This window comes from Hypomesus nipponensis, chromosome 3, assembly GCF_054491055.1.
Source record: "Hypomesus nipponensis isolate SF chromosome 3, ASM5449105v1, whole genome shotgun sequence".
NCBI classification, from domain to species: domain Eukaryota; kingdom Metazoa; phylum Chordata; class Actinopteri; order Osmeriformes; family Osmeridae; genus Hypomesus; species Hypomesus nipponensis.
In genome coordinates, this window is record NC_140363.1 from 11912742 (window position 1) to 11928319 (window position 15578).

Below are 15578 nucleotides of genomic sequence, written 5' to 3' on the forward strand. Positions count from 1 at the left end.
AAATGTTGATGATAAAACGATTTTTCTATTTCTCTGTATTTGAGAAATCAATTGATGAGAACGATGAATATTGTAATCAAGAGTGTGTGACGGACAGTGGAAGTTGCATGTCTATAGATCTCTAACCCTAACCCGCAGTCACATGTACCGCTTTGCAGCGTCTTCGGGATGGAATGGAACCTGACAGGTGAAACGTTTACAGAACCAGCAGCTGTGTCACTTACCAGGCTGACCTGGGACTTCCTCTTCTTCCTGCTGAGACTTCCTGTCCAGTCGCTGAGTCGTCTCATGCGGCTCCTGATGGAGTCCTTCTTCAGGGTACTGGTCTCCCGGCTGGCCCGGTCCTGCTCCTGCTCTGGATCCTGCTCCTGGTTCTGGGCCCTGGCTTTGCGGCAGGGCAGGGTGTAAGATGAGTACTGCCTGGCCTCTGGACACTCCTCCTCCATGGGCGCGTCCAGAACCGAGGCAAAGGAGGCCCGGTGTTGCCGCTGCACCTGAGGTGGGTCCTGGTACTGGCCAGATAGGTCCTTTGCTGTGGGGAAGGTGGCAGCCATTTTGGGGTCCCTGTAGAGCTCGGAGATGGACATGGGGCAGTCGAGTTGGAGGGCCGAGTCGTTGCAGAGGGTCCTGCTGGAGGAGCAGGGGGGGTCCTGGTCGCAGAGCTCCGCACTGGGCCCCCAGGGGGAGTCATACCAGGAGCCATCAGAGCTAAGAGAGCTGCCCTTGCTGGTCCTGGCGGTGGACGTGGAGGAGGTGGCAGGAGGAGCTCCATGGTGGGCTTCAGGTCTCCTGGTGCTGGAGCCAGGCAGCCGGGGGCTGGAGGTGGCCTCCAGGTTGGGGGAGAACTTGAGGAGCTGGACAGGCCCAGAGGCCTCGTCCAGAAGAAGGGCTCCAGGGGAGGTGTTGGTGAACTCCACCCTCAGGCTGCCGTCCTTCTTGATCACTACCCTGGGACTGCTCTGCTCCTCCAGAGAACTGGGAGCGTCCCCGCTGACATTTAGGCCGTTACCGTTCAACTCCCCCCCGTACGGCCCATCCTCGTATGGGCTGCCCTCGTAACAGTACTCATTCTCAGTGTGCGAATGCGAGCGTCCTTCCGGCGGACAGCGCTCAGGAGATCCGTGCCAGCAGTTTCCGTTGGGGCTGCCCTTCGCCCCCTTAGTGACGTAATCGTAATGGCGGGAGACATATGGCTGACTGCTCTTGTGAGGGGAGAGGCAACCACGGCCCACAGCCCTCGTCTTGTAGCCGGAGCCCCCCGGGCCACCTTTCCACCACGTATGTGGGCACAGCACGTCCTCTTTGGCTGAGCGGAACTTAAGTGAGTATGGCTTTTGTTTCCCTGGGAGGATGCAGCTGGGGCCCTTGGCACCCTGAATGCTGTACTGGCTCTCTGAGTTTCCCATCGCGATCTGGAGGGCACGGAGTGAAACAGCATTAGAACCACAGACAAGGCTACATCATGCTATGCTCCACCCTGCTCCATACAGTATTACCAGCACCCTCTCTCTCTTTCTTATAAAGATGACATATATTGCACTTTCCATGTTAAAAACTCTGTTTAAGCATTGACGTTATATTTCCTGCAAGATTACAGTTGGCAGATTACAGTTGGTAGTTAGAGAATGTATCTCATACAGAGTTTAAACATCAAAAGCAGCATACAGCTCTCCTGTTAAAGACCCCCCACAAGTCACAGCTGCACACATTCACAAAAAGCCATTAACTCACTACTCTTACTGACACACTATACCTACTACTCTAGACTACAGTTGCCTTAATGACTTCCAACAGCTCAACATCGGGAAAAAAAAGGGCATCAAATTGCCAAAAAACGCAAGGCTAAACAACGTCTCATAATTACATAGTCGTCCTGTTCTCATTTGACTCCTCCTCTGATGAAAACAGAGTGTGACCAACGAGCCTCAAGCTGTTACGGCTCCTATGTGTGACTGAGACGGTGTGAAACGACTTCCAGAGAGATTCCTGAAGTTCCTGGATCTGCGATGGAGAGGCGAGAAGACCTCTGATGTTTGTTGCAAGATGCGAAAAACGCTGTTTGGTTTCGAAGACGTGTGGACGTGTCAACTCAGACAAACACCATGTTATGTAGTTGCAACCTGATTGCTATATAAGACCAATTACATCATTCTAGAGCAGTAAGCAATGCAACGATGACTCGAACCCACTCTAAAGCTCTGGGCTGCATTACCCTGCTAAGTGGCTTGACTCTAATCACCTCATCAGAGCCTCTACAGCCACATAAAACAACAAGGTTCTGAGCAAGGCTCTGACTTACCTCTTCTAGAGTGCTTTGTCAAAACCCATTACTCCAGCAGACATGGTGCTGCTCTCCTCTTCTCTCGAAGCAGACTCCTTCCCTCGCGGTCACACTCATCTGGGAGAGAAGGGAACACAGCGAGCGTTAGCGGCCAGGCTCTCGTGACGACACCACTGCCGCTCAGCATGGGAGCAGACAGTGACCGGCTCCACGCTTGATAACAGGTGTGCTAATTAGACGCTGAATCCTAATCCACAGGCTCTGAGGAGAGGACAGTGTGTTTATTTATTTATTCAAAAGGTGACAATTCAAGGAAAAATACCTAACAATTGTACAGTGAAGCCATGAAAATCTCTGTTTACAAGTTGGAAAGCACCAAAAACTGTCGTACTCCAGACTCCAGAATGTTCCTCAGCACTTGTCAAGCCAGCGTTGTTCTCAATAGTCACCATGTTACGTGTCAAACCAGGTCTGCTGACTACAGTCCAGTGCCACGCTGCCTGACTACTGTAGAAACACACTCCTCCCTTTCCAATTCAAACCCTTCTTAGTTTGCCCCCTCCAGTCCAGACCAAACATTACTCGCATTTTTCCAACTCCGCAAGAACTCTGACGTCTTCCTCGATCGGTTGGGAAAGTTTCTGAAAGGCGGCTACAGTTTGTCTCCCTGTTTATTTTTAAACACTCAAATTCCAGCCTGTTTTAGTTTTTTTTTTTTTTTTTTTTTTGCTTTCCCACTGCCAAGTTTATCTAGGGGTGGATTCCAAAAACAGAAATGGTTGGAGAGGTTTTCCCTCAGGCTGGGAGATGAGACACAGCATGGCCTTCTGTACACAACAAGTCTACACACATGGACAGTAAGAAGAACCTTCACAAAGCAGCTAGCTAAGCAGCAAGCACAATATGACAGGATGTGTGTGTGTGAGTGCACAAATGTATGTACTTGTTTGCACATGGGTGTGAGGCTATAATATAAAAGGGCAACAGTCTGGAAGCAAATTTGGGGGATTAGCTAATCTGAGGCATTACCACAGTTTCTCTCTCCTAAAATGACCTCTGACTGGACAAAGTTGAGCAGGATAAGAGTATGGGAAAATTAGTTTTGGTGGAATTTCTCAATTCCGAACCAAGGTAAGAGATAATGGTGAAAATCTCAAATTGTAAAAGGATTAATACTAATAACATAATAACAAAGTCAAAGTATTGTCATTATTTGGAATGAATAATTGCACTTCTAAATTCGGTCCTGAGAGAGAGAGAGTGAGACAGAAAGAAAGAGAGAAAGAAAGAAATACAGAATAAGAGAGGCGTGTAAGACCACATGAAATGAGGGAGACAGAAAGGGAAGGAGTATTAGACAAACAGACACTTCAGTAACCAAACAGGCACGCCTTTGCCCATGTGAAGCTTGACCTTGCCAACAGCACACCAAGGCTCTCGGACTCTCAAAGCAGCTTTTCTGGGGCTCTGATACAAGTTTTCCCATGGTTGCCAACTTAAGACCAGAGACCACGTGTCCTATGGAGGAGAGCCAGCACCGGTCATGGGTGACTGCTAAACTGCACTTGACCATTTCTTTTTTTCTGAGCTGCAAGAACCTGGGTAGCCCTGCTCAGCCATTGGACAGCTTCGGGGAAATTGGACATCCATTTCTCACGACTAAATTAAACATTCGTCCATCAGAGCTGTAGAGAGGCAAGCTCTAAACATTTCCGTTGACTAGGCATGATTATGAGACTGGCATACGCACAGGTTAGCCCTAAAGCCTGGCACAGAATGAAAAGAGCTGCAAGTAGTCAATAGGGAGAACCCAAACAATGCTGTTCAGGGGCAAAGTTAGACAGCCCCAGCTGCTGAGTGTGTCAGACTCAAGAGACCTTGATGTCACAGTGTCTGCTTTCTTTCAGTGTCAGTTCTACTGACAAGTCTTACAAAGTTGTCCTATTCAGGCAAAGGAAGTCTTTTGAAAGGAAGATTCAGACGGGTGTGAGCGAGCGCATGCACACACACTTGTTGTGGACGTCTGCCTGCTGCTGTGGGCTGGACTAGAGTATTGAGCCGCCAGTTTGTAAAAGAGACCAAGTCCACTCCCCCTACCCCCCCCGAACTGGCCCCCATGAACTCCAGCCCCCATCTCTGTGTTTTCCTTAATAGTCCCTGCCAGGAGCCATCTGTTCGGGGAGGGGGGGGGGGGTGTCCGGGACCCCCCGTCACCCCCTCCCCCGCCAGGCTCACCCTGCACACCCCACACACCCTCTGGCCTGGCAGTCTTCTGCCCACGCCCAGACTACTCTCCCATCCGTGTCCTGTTGACTCGGGCAGAGCCTCCATGCTGAAGGCTGAAGCCTTGGGCTGATTCAGAGAGATGCGAGGACACACTTCACAAGGGAATGAAGCGCAAACACAGCATAGTTGTACGTTGGAGTGGTGTGGCAGTGTTGGTCGCCACATTTTTCCCTTGTGGGAACACGTGTGTGTCCTTGAGACATGAAATCCAGACCGGCCACACAAACCCTCACACGATGTGTGTGCACAAGAACCGGTATACACACATACTTCAGACACACATCCAACGTAACAGACTTCACAAGGTGTTTGCCGATATCCACACTACTATTTATAGGCCCCATGTCCTTGGAGGTAGACTTGAGGAACAAAGCACTGCTAAGAAGCATTGACACAGCAGTGTGAAACACAGGACTGATCCCCAGAGGACAAAGCCTGGAGACTTACTGCTAGAACTCCATGCTGGTGCAGTTTTCAACCCGCTCTGCTGAAAGCACCTCCAACATCACAAAACACAAGCTGTGCATTTCTCCGGGGTTGCTCCTAGCCAGGCACACCATTAACTTACAATCTTGCGTACTGTTAAACAGAACATAAATGTTCAAATGCAGATGTTATCAGCTTGGGTTAAAACTGATATTTGACAAGTGAAATGAGATAAACAGTTGGGAGAAATGTGCCATTAATCATTTAGACATCCATTATGGAGGTATCACAAAAGGTGTTGGTTCCCGTGAATTTCGTTGTTCTCTTTCAGGAGCCATGAGGTCATTTGTTATATTTAGTTATCAGGACCTCCCTCATATTACCTTCCCTCTGTCCAATCGCAGCCCATGGGACCTCCTCTCCTTTCACTTTCCTGAAGCTGAGGCGCCCCACAGCTCTTAAAGAAGCAGTACGCTCAATCCAGAACACAACATTGCAACCCCCCCGTAACAAAACAAAAACTGGCATAGGCATTTCAATTATGTATGGCAGAACTAAGTGTTCTGATTCGAGCTCTCCAGAAATCTCCTCTCCGCCGATGTTGACAACAACCACCAACAACCACAGGATGCAAACAAGCTGATGTCGCAAGACACATCTCAGGCTCTGAGCGTCATAGAGTCTAGATCAGTTGAGTGTCCTGTGGACGTTCACTTATGAGGAGAAAGTTAAGTCGATGAATCCCTCACTGCACCCCGACATTACAGTGTGGTAGATGTCCAGCCAGCTTGCCAAGGCCACAGAGCATCAATCATAGTGCTTGTTAGTGTCCTATTTGGACTTTTTCATTGTACATGTAAAAGGCCCTTGCCTGGCTCCTAAACAAGAATGACATGGCGCCTTCTGGATGATTTATACACATATGTTCTTAACAACTTCTCAAAAAGATGCCAAGGCAAAACGTGTCATTATTTTCTTGACAATGGGACCCCGCTGAAAGTAAACCCAATTCAAAAGCACTACAGTAAACTTCACCAGACGCCAAGTTGTGACTGGAGGATAGGATTGTGCCACATCGATGATCAGTTTGTGTGTGAGTGTTTGTGTGTTTCCTGCTTACAACAAAAAAAAGCTCAGCTACCTGATAAGAACCAGGTCTCTGGTGATAGTGAAAGGTCACCTTCTGACAAACCCAATCTGGGTGTGTGTTGGAGCACTCACGACAGTAAACCTGCCTTTCATAACTATCAAAACCAATAACAGAAACAATACTTATGGTTACACACACACACACACACACACAAACACGACAGAGTTGTCTACACCTGTGCACCTGGATAAAAGACAATCAGATTTTTTTCTCTGCTTGCTTCTAATCCTGGTGAAAATGTAAAGAAAGGGGAAAAACTGGATAAAACAGTGAGAGATAAAAAAACATCCCTTACCTCGGTGTCCAAAGCTTTAATCTAAAAGCTCTTTGAAGAGCAAGCAAGGAGAATCTGAGTGCTCCCTGATCCTAAAGTGGGCTCTCCCTCTGTGCAGGCTTGCTGTCTTAAAGCTACACATGCGCTCACACACCGCACCGCACACAACGACTGGCTGTCTGACTCGCTCATACACACACACACAGAGACCGGGAGCCATGTGGAAACTCCCTCTCTGGCTTCCAGGGACAGCGAATCAGAATCCTCCGAAGTAACGCAGGGCAACGGAGCACACAGGGAGGAGAAGAGAGGAAAAAGTGCTCCGACGCCTCGCCCCTTGCCAGAAGGAACCCAGAAAGGTTTCTTTTAGAACCTACTACACCGTTCCGTGTTGGTTTTTTCCCACTATCCTGCTTTCCTGCTTGCTACACTGGAGGACCCTAGGGTATTTACCCAAAGTGCTTTTCTGTGGTCGGCTTGAGCTGATTGGGTGAGACAAGCTGGTGTATAATACCCTATAATGCCTCGGAGGCAGTTGAGAAGTGGCGCTGTGACTGGGGCTGTTGTCTGACCTAACATACCAGTGACCTCCAGAGAGAACTACGGAGAGACGGGGAGACAGAGAGGGGAGAGGGAGGAAGAGAGACCTTGCAGGGAGGAGAAGGAGAGGTTGGGAGAGGAACAGACAGTCAATAGACAGGGATGGGGGAGGTAAGGTAAAACGAGAGGGCTGGAGGGAAAGAGAAAGAGGGGGGGGGGGGGGGACCGTGGAGGAATTAAGCGTGGCTGGATGGTTAGAAGGTTTGGAATTAGAAGTTAATTAAGGTGAGAGAAAGGGAAGGACAGAGACGAGTTCACGAGAGGGAACATTTCAGGAATGCAGACCTAGTGTTTTGTTTTCCCAGCAGGGCCAGAATGTAACCACAGTTCAAAACAACGCAGACATCCCATACACAGCTCTATGATACATACGCACTAGCACAAAAACACTCCATTCAGACGGAACCTCTGAGGAATCTAAGACCACGGTCCACAGCAGGACTCCAGAATGTCAGACATTTCCAAATGCTTCTTTTCTCCCAAGCTTTTTTTTCCCCAAGACACACATCTTCCAAATACTTTAATTACAAATTGTAAAATAATCTTCTTATTAAAACCGGAAATTAGGAACGGAGATTTATATGACTACTTCCTCAGAACTACCAGAAGGAGAGCTTTTGCAAAGCCACACCCTAGCACTCAAATACCCAATTCATCAACTGACTTGACAACATATCTACCTCCTAAAAGACACCTACAAAAAGTATTCAAAAACATTTTGACATTGATGCTGAATCTATCCTCCTTATTATACTTCCAAAGCAGGAGCTGGATTAGACCAGCTTTCCTGAGGCCAGTCGCATGGGAACAAGGAAATCAAGTCCTCCAAGTTGGCAACAGCAAGAGCAGCTAAGAGACAGGCCTGGCAACATTGTCGCTGGCATAACTGCCCTTGTGACCTAGACTAGGGGGGAATTCTGATGCTTTTGTGAGGCAGTGGAGGGAGGGAGTTAAGACAAGGATGAGGAGTGGTGTTATACATATTCATGCAGAGCAAGTGTTGGGACTATTCCAGCGGGTGAACTGAACTGACCCTAATTAAGTTCAATTAACGATGTTAATGAGCTTTCAGGGCCGGAATCAAATCCCTTTATGATGCGTGTCCTTGCTGCAGAACTGACCATGGTCATCTAGCCATCACAGCTGACTTACACTTCACAGGTCTGACAGGATGAGCACTTGAGACTTCAGGGAGTGTTGCATTACAAAACAGTAATGGAGGACATGTATTATCACACTTTTATCCCAACCTTTCCCTCGTTGCAACCCTTCTTTTACCCTGGGAGTAAACTCAAGTGCTCCACCCACACAATGGACTGCAAAGGGCAATGGACATGAGGTAATGACTGTTACCGCCCCTTCTCTTCCGCAAGTGTGTTCCCTTTTAAAAATGTATGAGGGGGAAGTGAACTAGCATGAGGACAGAGGGCCGGTGGATGGGGGCACGGTGCAGGTCTCAGTAGATGGGGCCCAGCGCAGGTCTGAGAGTGAAGAACATGGCCTCTGAGTGGCAGGCTGCAGAAGTGTGAGGTAACACAGAGTTCAACCACAGCGTCAGGCTGAATATAGCTCCACTGCAGCCCGGAGGTTTTCCACACACTGCTGCTCGCCCAGCATGATAGGAAGACCCAAGGGGCCCTGGTACGGTCTGACAGTCCCTCTCTGGGCTTTACACAGACACACACCTCCTCTGGCCCACACTTGCCCTCAGATAGCCAATTACCTCACCACACCTCCTCCCATCCCATCCCTGGTATTATTACACACTACAGTAAAACCCACAGGGCCATAAAGACTAGCTCATAAACAAGGAAAGGTGAGTTTCCCCTCAGGCTGGTGAAGAACCCACCCACTTCCAGCCTTGTCCTGGAACCCTACTCTTCCTGGCTTACTGGGAATACTGGGAATACTGCAAATGTGTGATTCATGACAGTCTGAGACCATCTGAGCCCTATTAATGTTTAACTTCCATCCATTCAACACTACTGGTGGTGCCCAAGGAGCCCTTTAGGAAGAGAGGTGAGGAGAGAGAGACATGGGGAGAAGGCAGGGAGAGAGAGGGGGGAGGAGGGATCGGAGAGAGAGAGAATATGTAGAAGAAAAAAAGAGATACAAAAGTCCTTGAGCATGCTAGTAACCCAGTGTCTGTACACACCAGTGACAGATGCCCTCAGGTAGCTTGGGGCTGTTTATAATGTGCTGCTATTATTCCCCCGTGATCTGCAGAACCAGAGGCATCACCCAGACGCATAGTGCATCTTCAGGTAGGGGAAATGAACTGCTTCATCAGCAGAGCGCAGCAACTTAGAACTGGAGCTCCACTCAAAGCTGGGAAGTCTACAGATATCTCAGTATGATTCAAAGCAATTAAGAGAGATTAGAGAGCTGATGGAGTGAGACAGAGAGCAAAGGAGACTGTCGGAATTCAAGCCCACCAGGTTCTCTGGAACACAAGGTCAGAGGTTAAGTCTTTTGTTCAGTGCCGAATTCTGTCTCTTTCCCCTCAACACACACACACACACCATTGTACCTCCACAGTCACACACACACACCGCTCAGTGCAACTTAATCAGTTGCTGAGCTCTGCTAATTTAGCATCTATTTGCAGGGCACAGAGGACAGAGAAAAAAAACCCAACCCCTCTCCTCCCCTCCCCTCTCCTCCGTCTGTCACTTCTGCTCAGTTCCGACAGACCTGGAGGTTGTCAAGACACTGCTCAGGTGAATCGACAGCCACATCAACTGTGTTTTGGCATCTCCCTTGCTGTCAGACACAGCCCCAGTGGAAGCATTCTACAAAGACTTGGATATGCCCAAGATGCTCAAGTCTAGTCCGCTGTACAAACTTGTAGACAGACAGAACATTTGACTCCCCACTGAAAAAGATGTAAGTGGATCCCCAGCCAGACCCCAGAGAAAACACCCGTTTGTTCCTGTTCTGAGGAGCTTGCTCTTTGATATCTTCCAGGGTGTGTGACTTTGTTTGTTTGGAAGCATTCCGCTTTTTTGTCAATGCAGCCTCTGTGTGCGTGTGTGTGTGTGCGTGTGTGAATGTGTGAGTGTGTGCGTGTGTGTGTGCGTGCGTGCGTCTGTTTGAGGGTGTACATTTTAAAGAAATCAAATCAGCTACCAATACAATGGATAATCCTGGCCCTTGTTCAAAGGGCGAACTGTGTGTGTGGGGGGGGGGGCACATTTTCACCATGTAGATTTAACCCTCAAATGACCTCTCGGTTCATTAAGCTGCTTAATTAGCATTGTGGTTAATGGAATGCTGATTTGCACCTGCAGCTCTTGCCCACACAAATTCACTTCTCCATCTGCTCACTGTAAGAGACAGTCCTTTTCTCAATCTGTGACCAAGAAGCTGAACATGAAACCACTCAACATCTCTAGAGACATTAGATTTAAGAGAGAAGTTAAGGATTCGAAGGGGGTGACATTCTGGGTGTTCTGACTGAGGGGTCAGATACAAGGCCAGAGGGGGCCTCTGGAAATGGAGTCCCCCACGCAACCTCGTCCCCCTCAAGGATGACCTGGAAGAATGACATAGCTCTGTGGTAGAGCATGTGACTGTTGACCATGAGGTCCCATGTTTCAATCCTCCCCTGTACCGTGCGCCGCTCTCAAAAGAAGCATCAGCTAAATAAACACCTTGTTATTGTTGTTACTACAAGCCTGGGCATGGCAGCTTCCTTCCCATCATGTAGGAGCAGGACACAGATGAAGAGGGGGGAAGAGGAAGGGTGGAACGAGGAGATACTTAGTGATTTAACTGTAATCAGTAATCCACAGCCAGAGCATGTGCTCTAAGCTCTGCTTTGGGAAGTCACACGCCCCAAACAAGTTGTCTTTACACAATCAAGGTGCCTTCAAAATGGACACAATGACGAACGCGACGCCCAAACCAACGTTTCCCAAAACCTTCAGTCTCCCCACCACCCCACAGGAGACCCTCGTGGGTAACTGGATTGGCCATGCTCCAATTGAATCAGGTTGCCTCGTGTCTTTTGTCTGCTCTCGGGCGATCTGTCACCTCGTATCTGTGTGAGTCCAGACTGATTAATAAAATCAGTCCTGCTCTCACACACACACACACACACACACACACACACACACACACACACACACACACACACACCCACACACACACACACACACACACACACACACACACACACACACACACACACACACACACACACACACACACACACACACACACACACACACACACACACACACACACACGCACACACACACCCACCCAGACACACACATTAGCATAGAAACCCTTATAGTGGTGTTTACTGTCCTCGGAGATGGATTAGAAGCTATTGGGTGATCCATCAGAGAAGATTGACCAGTGCAGTACAATATAGGTCAAGCAAACCTACTGCACACAGAGGTCAATATTAACACGGGAGGGATTCAGGAACAATGATGTGGAGGGATTTGGAGACAGCCCCCCTCCCTCACACAGAGAAACAGATATGCATCTACGGCATCCAAGCACACAGACCCACATCACTGTGGTCAGACAAACTCGCATGAATAAAGCATTAGCTCTAACATGCACGAGTCAAGTGTCAGTTGACTAATGGCCTGAGAAGGACAATGGTAATTGTTCGCTTGCATCACACTTAAGCTGGTGTATTAACTTCCAAGCGGACTAAATGCTGTTCATGGGAGTCGGGGAGTTAGGTGGGGAGGTTAGGGAGTCGGGGAGCGGTTAGGGAATCGGGCTAGTAATAGTAGTAGTCTGAAGGTTGCCAGCTTGATTACCAGCCGTGCCAAATAACGTTGTGTCCTTGGGCAAGGCACTTCACCCTACTTGCCTCGGGGGAACGTCCCTCTGAATGTTGCTCTGGATAAGAGCGTCTGCTAAATGACTAAATGTAAATGTAATGTGCTGAAGCCTGGACTCATTTATCTGGGCCGGTGGGCTAGAGAACCAGGCCTTCTACTCCTCAGTCCCAGCAGAGCAGTGAGACTCACACACCTGCTACACTGGCACACCATGCTGAAGGCACCGCCAACGCATTTGCATCCAGATGCTGTGCATCGGGTGGTGTGTGTATGTGTGTGTGTGTGTGTGTGTGTGTGTGTGTGTGTGTGGCTTTAGTCCCATCCATCACTGCTTAAGACTTTCCCCTCCCTACATTCTTGGAGAGATCCAGCACTGGGGGGGTGCCCCTTGTGGCCTCCCCCACGGTAACTACCCTCTCCCTGTGTTAAATACCCAAGACCCCGGCTCCACAATTACCCACTACAGGCCTCAACTACCCAGAGCAGCTTTGAGGCATATAGGCTGAGATTTCCATGTGCTGTGAGACCGGCTATCTACATGACAGGTTGGCGTTAATGATGATGATGATTAGGATGATGATGGCTGAACCCTGCCCTTGAATCCTGTGCCAAGAGGATCCATATGTTAGCGATACAGATTGTTCTTCTTGGCTGGGTGTCCACAGGCAATTCTCTTTTGGGGTAAACCGTGTCTATTCAATCTTAAGCATGGATCGGAGACACGTCACAAAGATTATAAATCATTCACTTCCCGGTGATCCAATCTGTGGTTGATATCCAGCAGTCCTTCTGGACAAGCCTGTACCAGACAGGTGTGAACTGGGAATACATGAATATGTGAACAGATAAATAAATGTATGGGAATGAAAAGTAGAGCAGACAGAAGGCAATGACTGGGTCAATGTCATGCTGCCTCAGCATTCTGGCTCTGATCACTGTTCTCAAAGGGATGTCTGGTAACAACGCGCACACACACACACGCACACACACGTCACCCAGGAGTCTAGCATGGTGGTCTGCCATAAATGTTGATAGGCTATGCTGTGTGTGACCTCAGTGACCGATTGTGTTTGGCTTGATCGTATACAGTGCCGTGGTGAGTGGTGACTGAGTCAGACCGCAGCAAAATGCTAAAGCTCTCACAAGAATACACAATTGTAACTCCAATCTACTCATGCCTCAATGATGGGGCAGTGATTTTGATAAGCCTATTAACTTACAATTTCACAGCCTGCAATTTTTGGTGCCAGCTTCCCTTCTTGCCTTTGGCAGCAGCTAGTGCTGCTTTTAGCCTGGATTATATATGTGTTATTCTTCATATTTGTTGAATATTATAGTTTGCTTATCTTGTGTAAAATATGCAGCTCTGTTGGTGACGCTGTTTGATTGGGCTTAGTGAAGTCAGCTAACAAAAAGATATCCTGGGTAGGTTGAATTTGCTTCACAGTATAGGCCTCTGGTCTACCTCAGAGCCATGTAAACAGGCCAGCGCAGCGCAACCCCTCCGCCACCAGATCCTCCCACCTCTCCCCTCTCCCCTCTCACCTCTCCCTTCCCCCGACCTCTTCTCCCAACACCCCTTGCAATAAATAAATGATCCGTCAGGACTAATCCAAGCTGTTTATAGAGACTGTGGCACAACGTGCTGCACCTGGTGAATCACATGTTTAGTGCACACACGTTCAAACTCATACAAACTTTCTTTCTCATCCTTCAACACACACACACACGCACACACACTAATGAGTAAACATGGTGGTTAAAGTAGGAGCTCTGTAAACATCAGTCTACCACCCAGGAGTCAGACAGGCGTGGGGAGGACAGGGTCAATCTCCACTGGCCCTCTGCCCCTTCTGCCCTCCTCAGACTCCTCTGAACTACTAAGACCAAGCCACCACAGGGTATTTTCCCTCTGTTTTAAGCATACTTGAAATTCCACTGAAATCAGTCAGACTTGGATCATAGAAAGAAATGCCCGATAAATTTGTAAAGTGAGCTTAACAACAAGAAAAGCTAGACTGCAGGGTGTTGTGCAAATTGACACCGATTTAAATTATTGAATAGAATGTGCTAAGCATAAATATAAGTCTAATTTAACTAGATCCGTGTAATAAAACTACGAACAAAAAACACTTAGACTTTCACTTACTGGAATATCGACATACAGGTTTGCTTTGTCAGTCTTAACTCATAAGATAGTACATATTACTGTAATGAGTTCTGCTTTATCAGAAGCCAAAGTCCAGTGGAGTTACTGGGGTGAGGTGTGCCTCAGTGTAACACGATAGGAATCTCTGCTATTCTGCCCCATCAGCAGCACCGGGACAATATTTATGATCTAGAGGTGTTAGTTGGCTGAGTGCCAAATTCATGCACACGCACACAGAAACACAGACACACACACACACACACGTCCTGAGAAACACACACAGCCGAGGCAAAACTGAGGAATTTTCCTGACCAGATTCAGTTCTGAAGGATTGCAGTTACCCTGCCACCCTATTCATACACCCATCCTTTAACAATGTGTACCTGCTCACATGTTGTGGATAAGTAAACAGAGACTATTGGACCCATTCATACAGAAAATAAAGCCAAAACACAGTACATATTTGGCCTAAAATTCTGTATTAATGAGCCGTAAATCAGTCAGATTGGACCGCATTCTCCAGGGTCATGAACACCAGAGCTGTGTGGAAGGAGATTTAGTCAGACAACAGACAAGCTGTGCTAACAGGTTGGGCCTGCGCTTGACTGTCTGTTTTTACTATGTGAGAAATGAGGCCAATGCGTGGACCCAACCCACAGAGGAACCCTCAGTGCTCCAAACAGGTTCAACACCTGCAGGGTTTGCCATAAGCATGCCCGTGTGTCGTCATCGATCCATTGAACAGATGCTGCTTTGCTAATCAGTAACCTAGATACCCAGCAGAACAGTGTCTGGGCGACACAACCAAGGGGGTGCGTCTAAGAATCTTTTGTGGAGAACAAATGAGCGTGCGAGTCTGTGCATGTGTATGAGCAACGCTTTGGAAGAACCACCTTCCGCAGCTGGAGACATCCTTTGTCGCCTCGGTATCTTAAACTGCAGGAATGCTATGAAAAGATCTGGAACTGCTCAAACAAATGACTGTCTTTTCAACAGCATCCATTCAGCCCAATTGATTGTATCACCTGAGAGACAAGACTGGCTTGGACTCAGGAAACAGTATTAGAAAACAAACGAGTACCAAGTAAAACACCCCAAAACACTCCAACCAGTTCCTCGAGTTTCAGAAGCATTTGTGTGCCGGGCTTGTTGGATAACACACCACAGCGCTTCCTTTACAAAACAAACTTTTGTAGTCCTCAAACGTTTTTGTAAAAGGTTTCAACAGGAGACGTGAAGAGGGGGTCAGCGTAGCGAGCCAGGCCGGGCACAGCCTGGCACACAGACTATGAGAGGGTAAGCACTAGCAGATGGGCCACATGTGCAGGACTTTTATTGACATGATTGAATTAAGGTCCACATCAAGCTCATTATTATCCCATCCATGTGGCGGCAACGGAATGTCAATGAGGACACGCGCGTGTTAGGTGGCCATGCAACTGCCTGACAAGAAAAGTCTGGCATCACAGGCGGTAAAAATGAAGGCTCGCTGCTGGAGCATGCACATAGACAACAGAGGGTCTTTAATACATTTGGTCATTGGTCTACAATACATTTTCATGTATGATGATTAATTTGTCAGCCAATCAAATTATTGTTCACGG

At 48.1% G+C, this 15578-nt stretch overlaps 1 protein-coding gene across 4 annotated transcripts in view; it reads right to left on the reverse strand.

Annotated features, from left to right (window-relative positions):
• tiam2a (TIAM Rac1 associated GEF 2a) overlaps positions 1–15578 on the reverse strand; it is a 64689-nt gene that overhangs the window by 39640 nt on the left and 9471 nt on the right. For 2 of the 4 annotated variants that reach the window (XM_084676254.1, XM_084676229.1), the window contains exons 1-3: positions 6439–6565; positions 2300–2398; positions 225–1412 (exon numbers count right to left, since the gene is read on the reverse strand). In XM_084676254.1, coding sequence (XP_084532380.1) covers positions 225–1406 — 1182 coding nt within the window. In that variant the 5' untranslated portion in view covers positions 1407–1412; positions 2300–2398; positions 6439–6565. Of the gene's footprint in view, positions 1–224; positions 1413–2299; positions 2399–2603; positions 2738–6438; positions 6566–15578 lie in introns of those variants that run through there. The other 2 variants (XM_084676246.1, XM_084676238.1) reach the window with 2 other exon arrangements.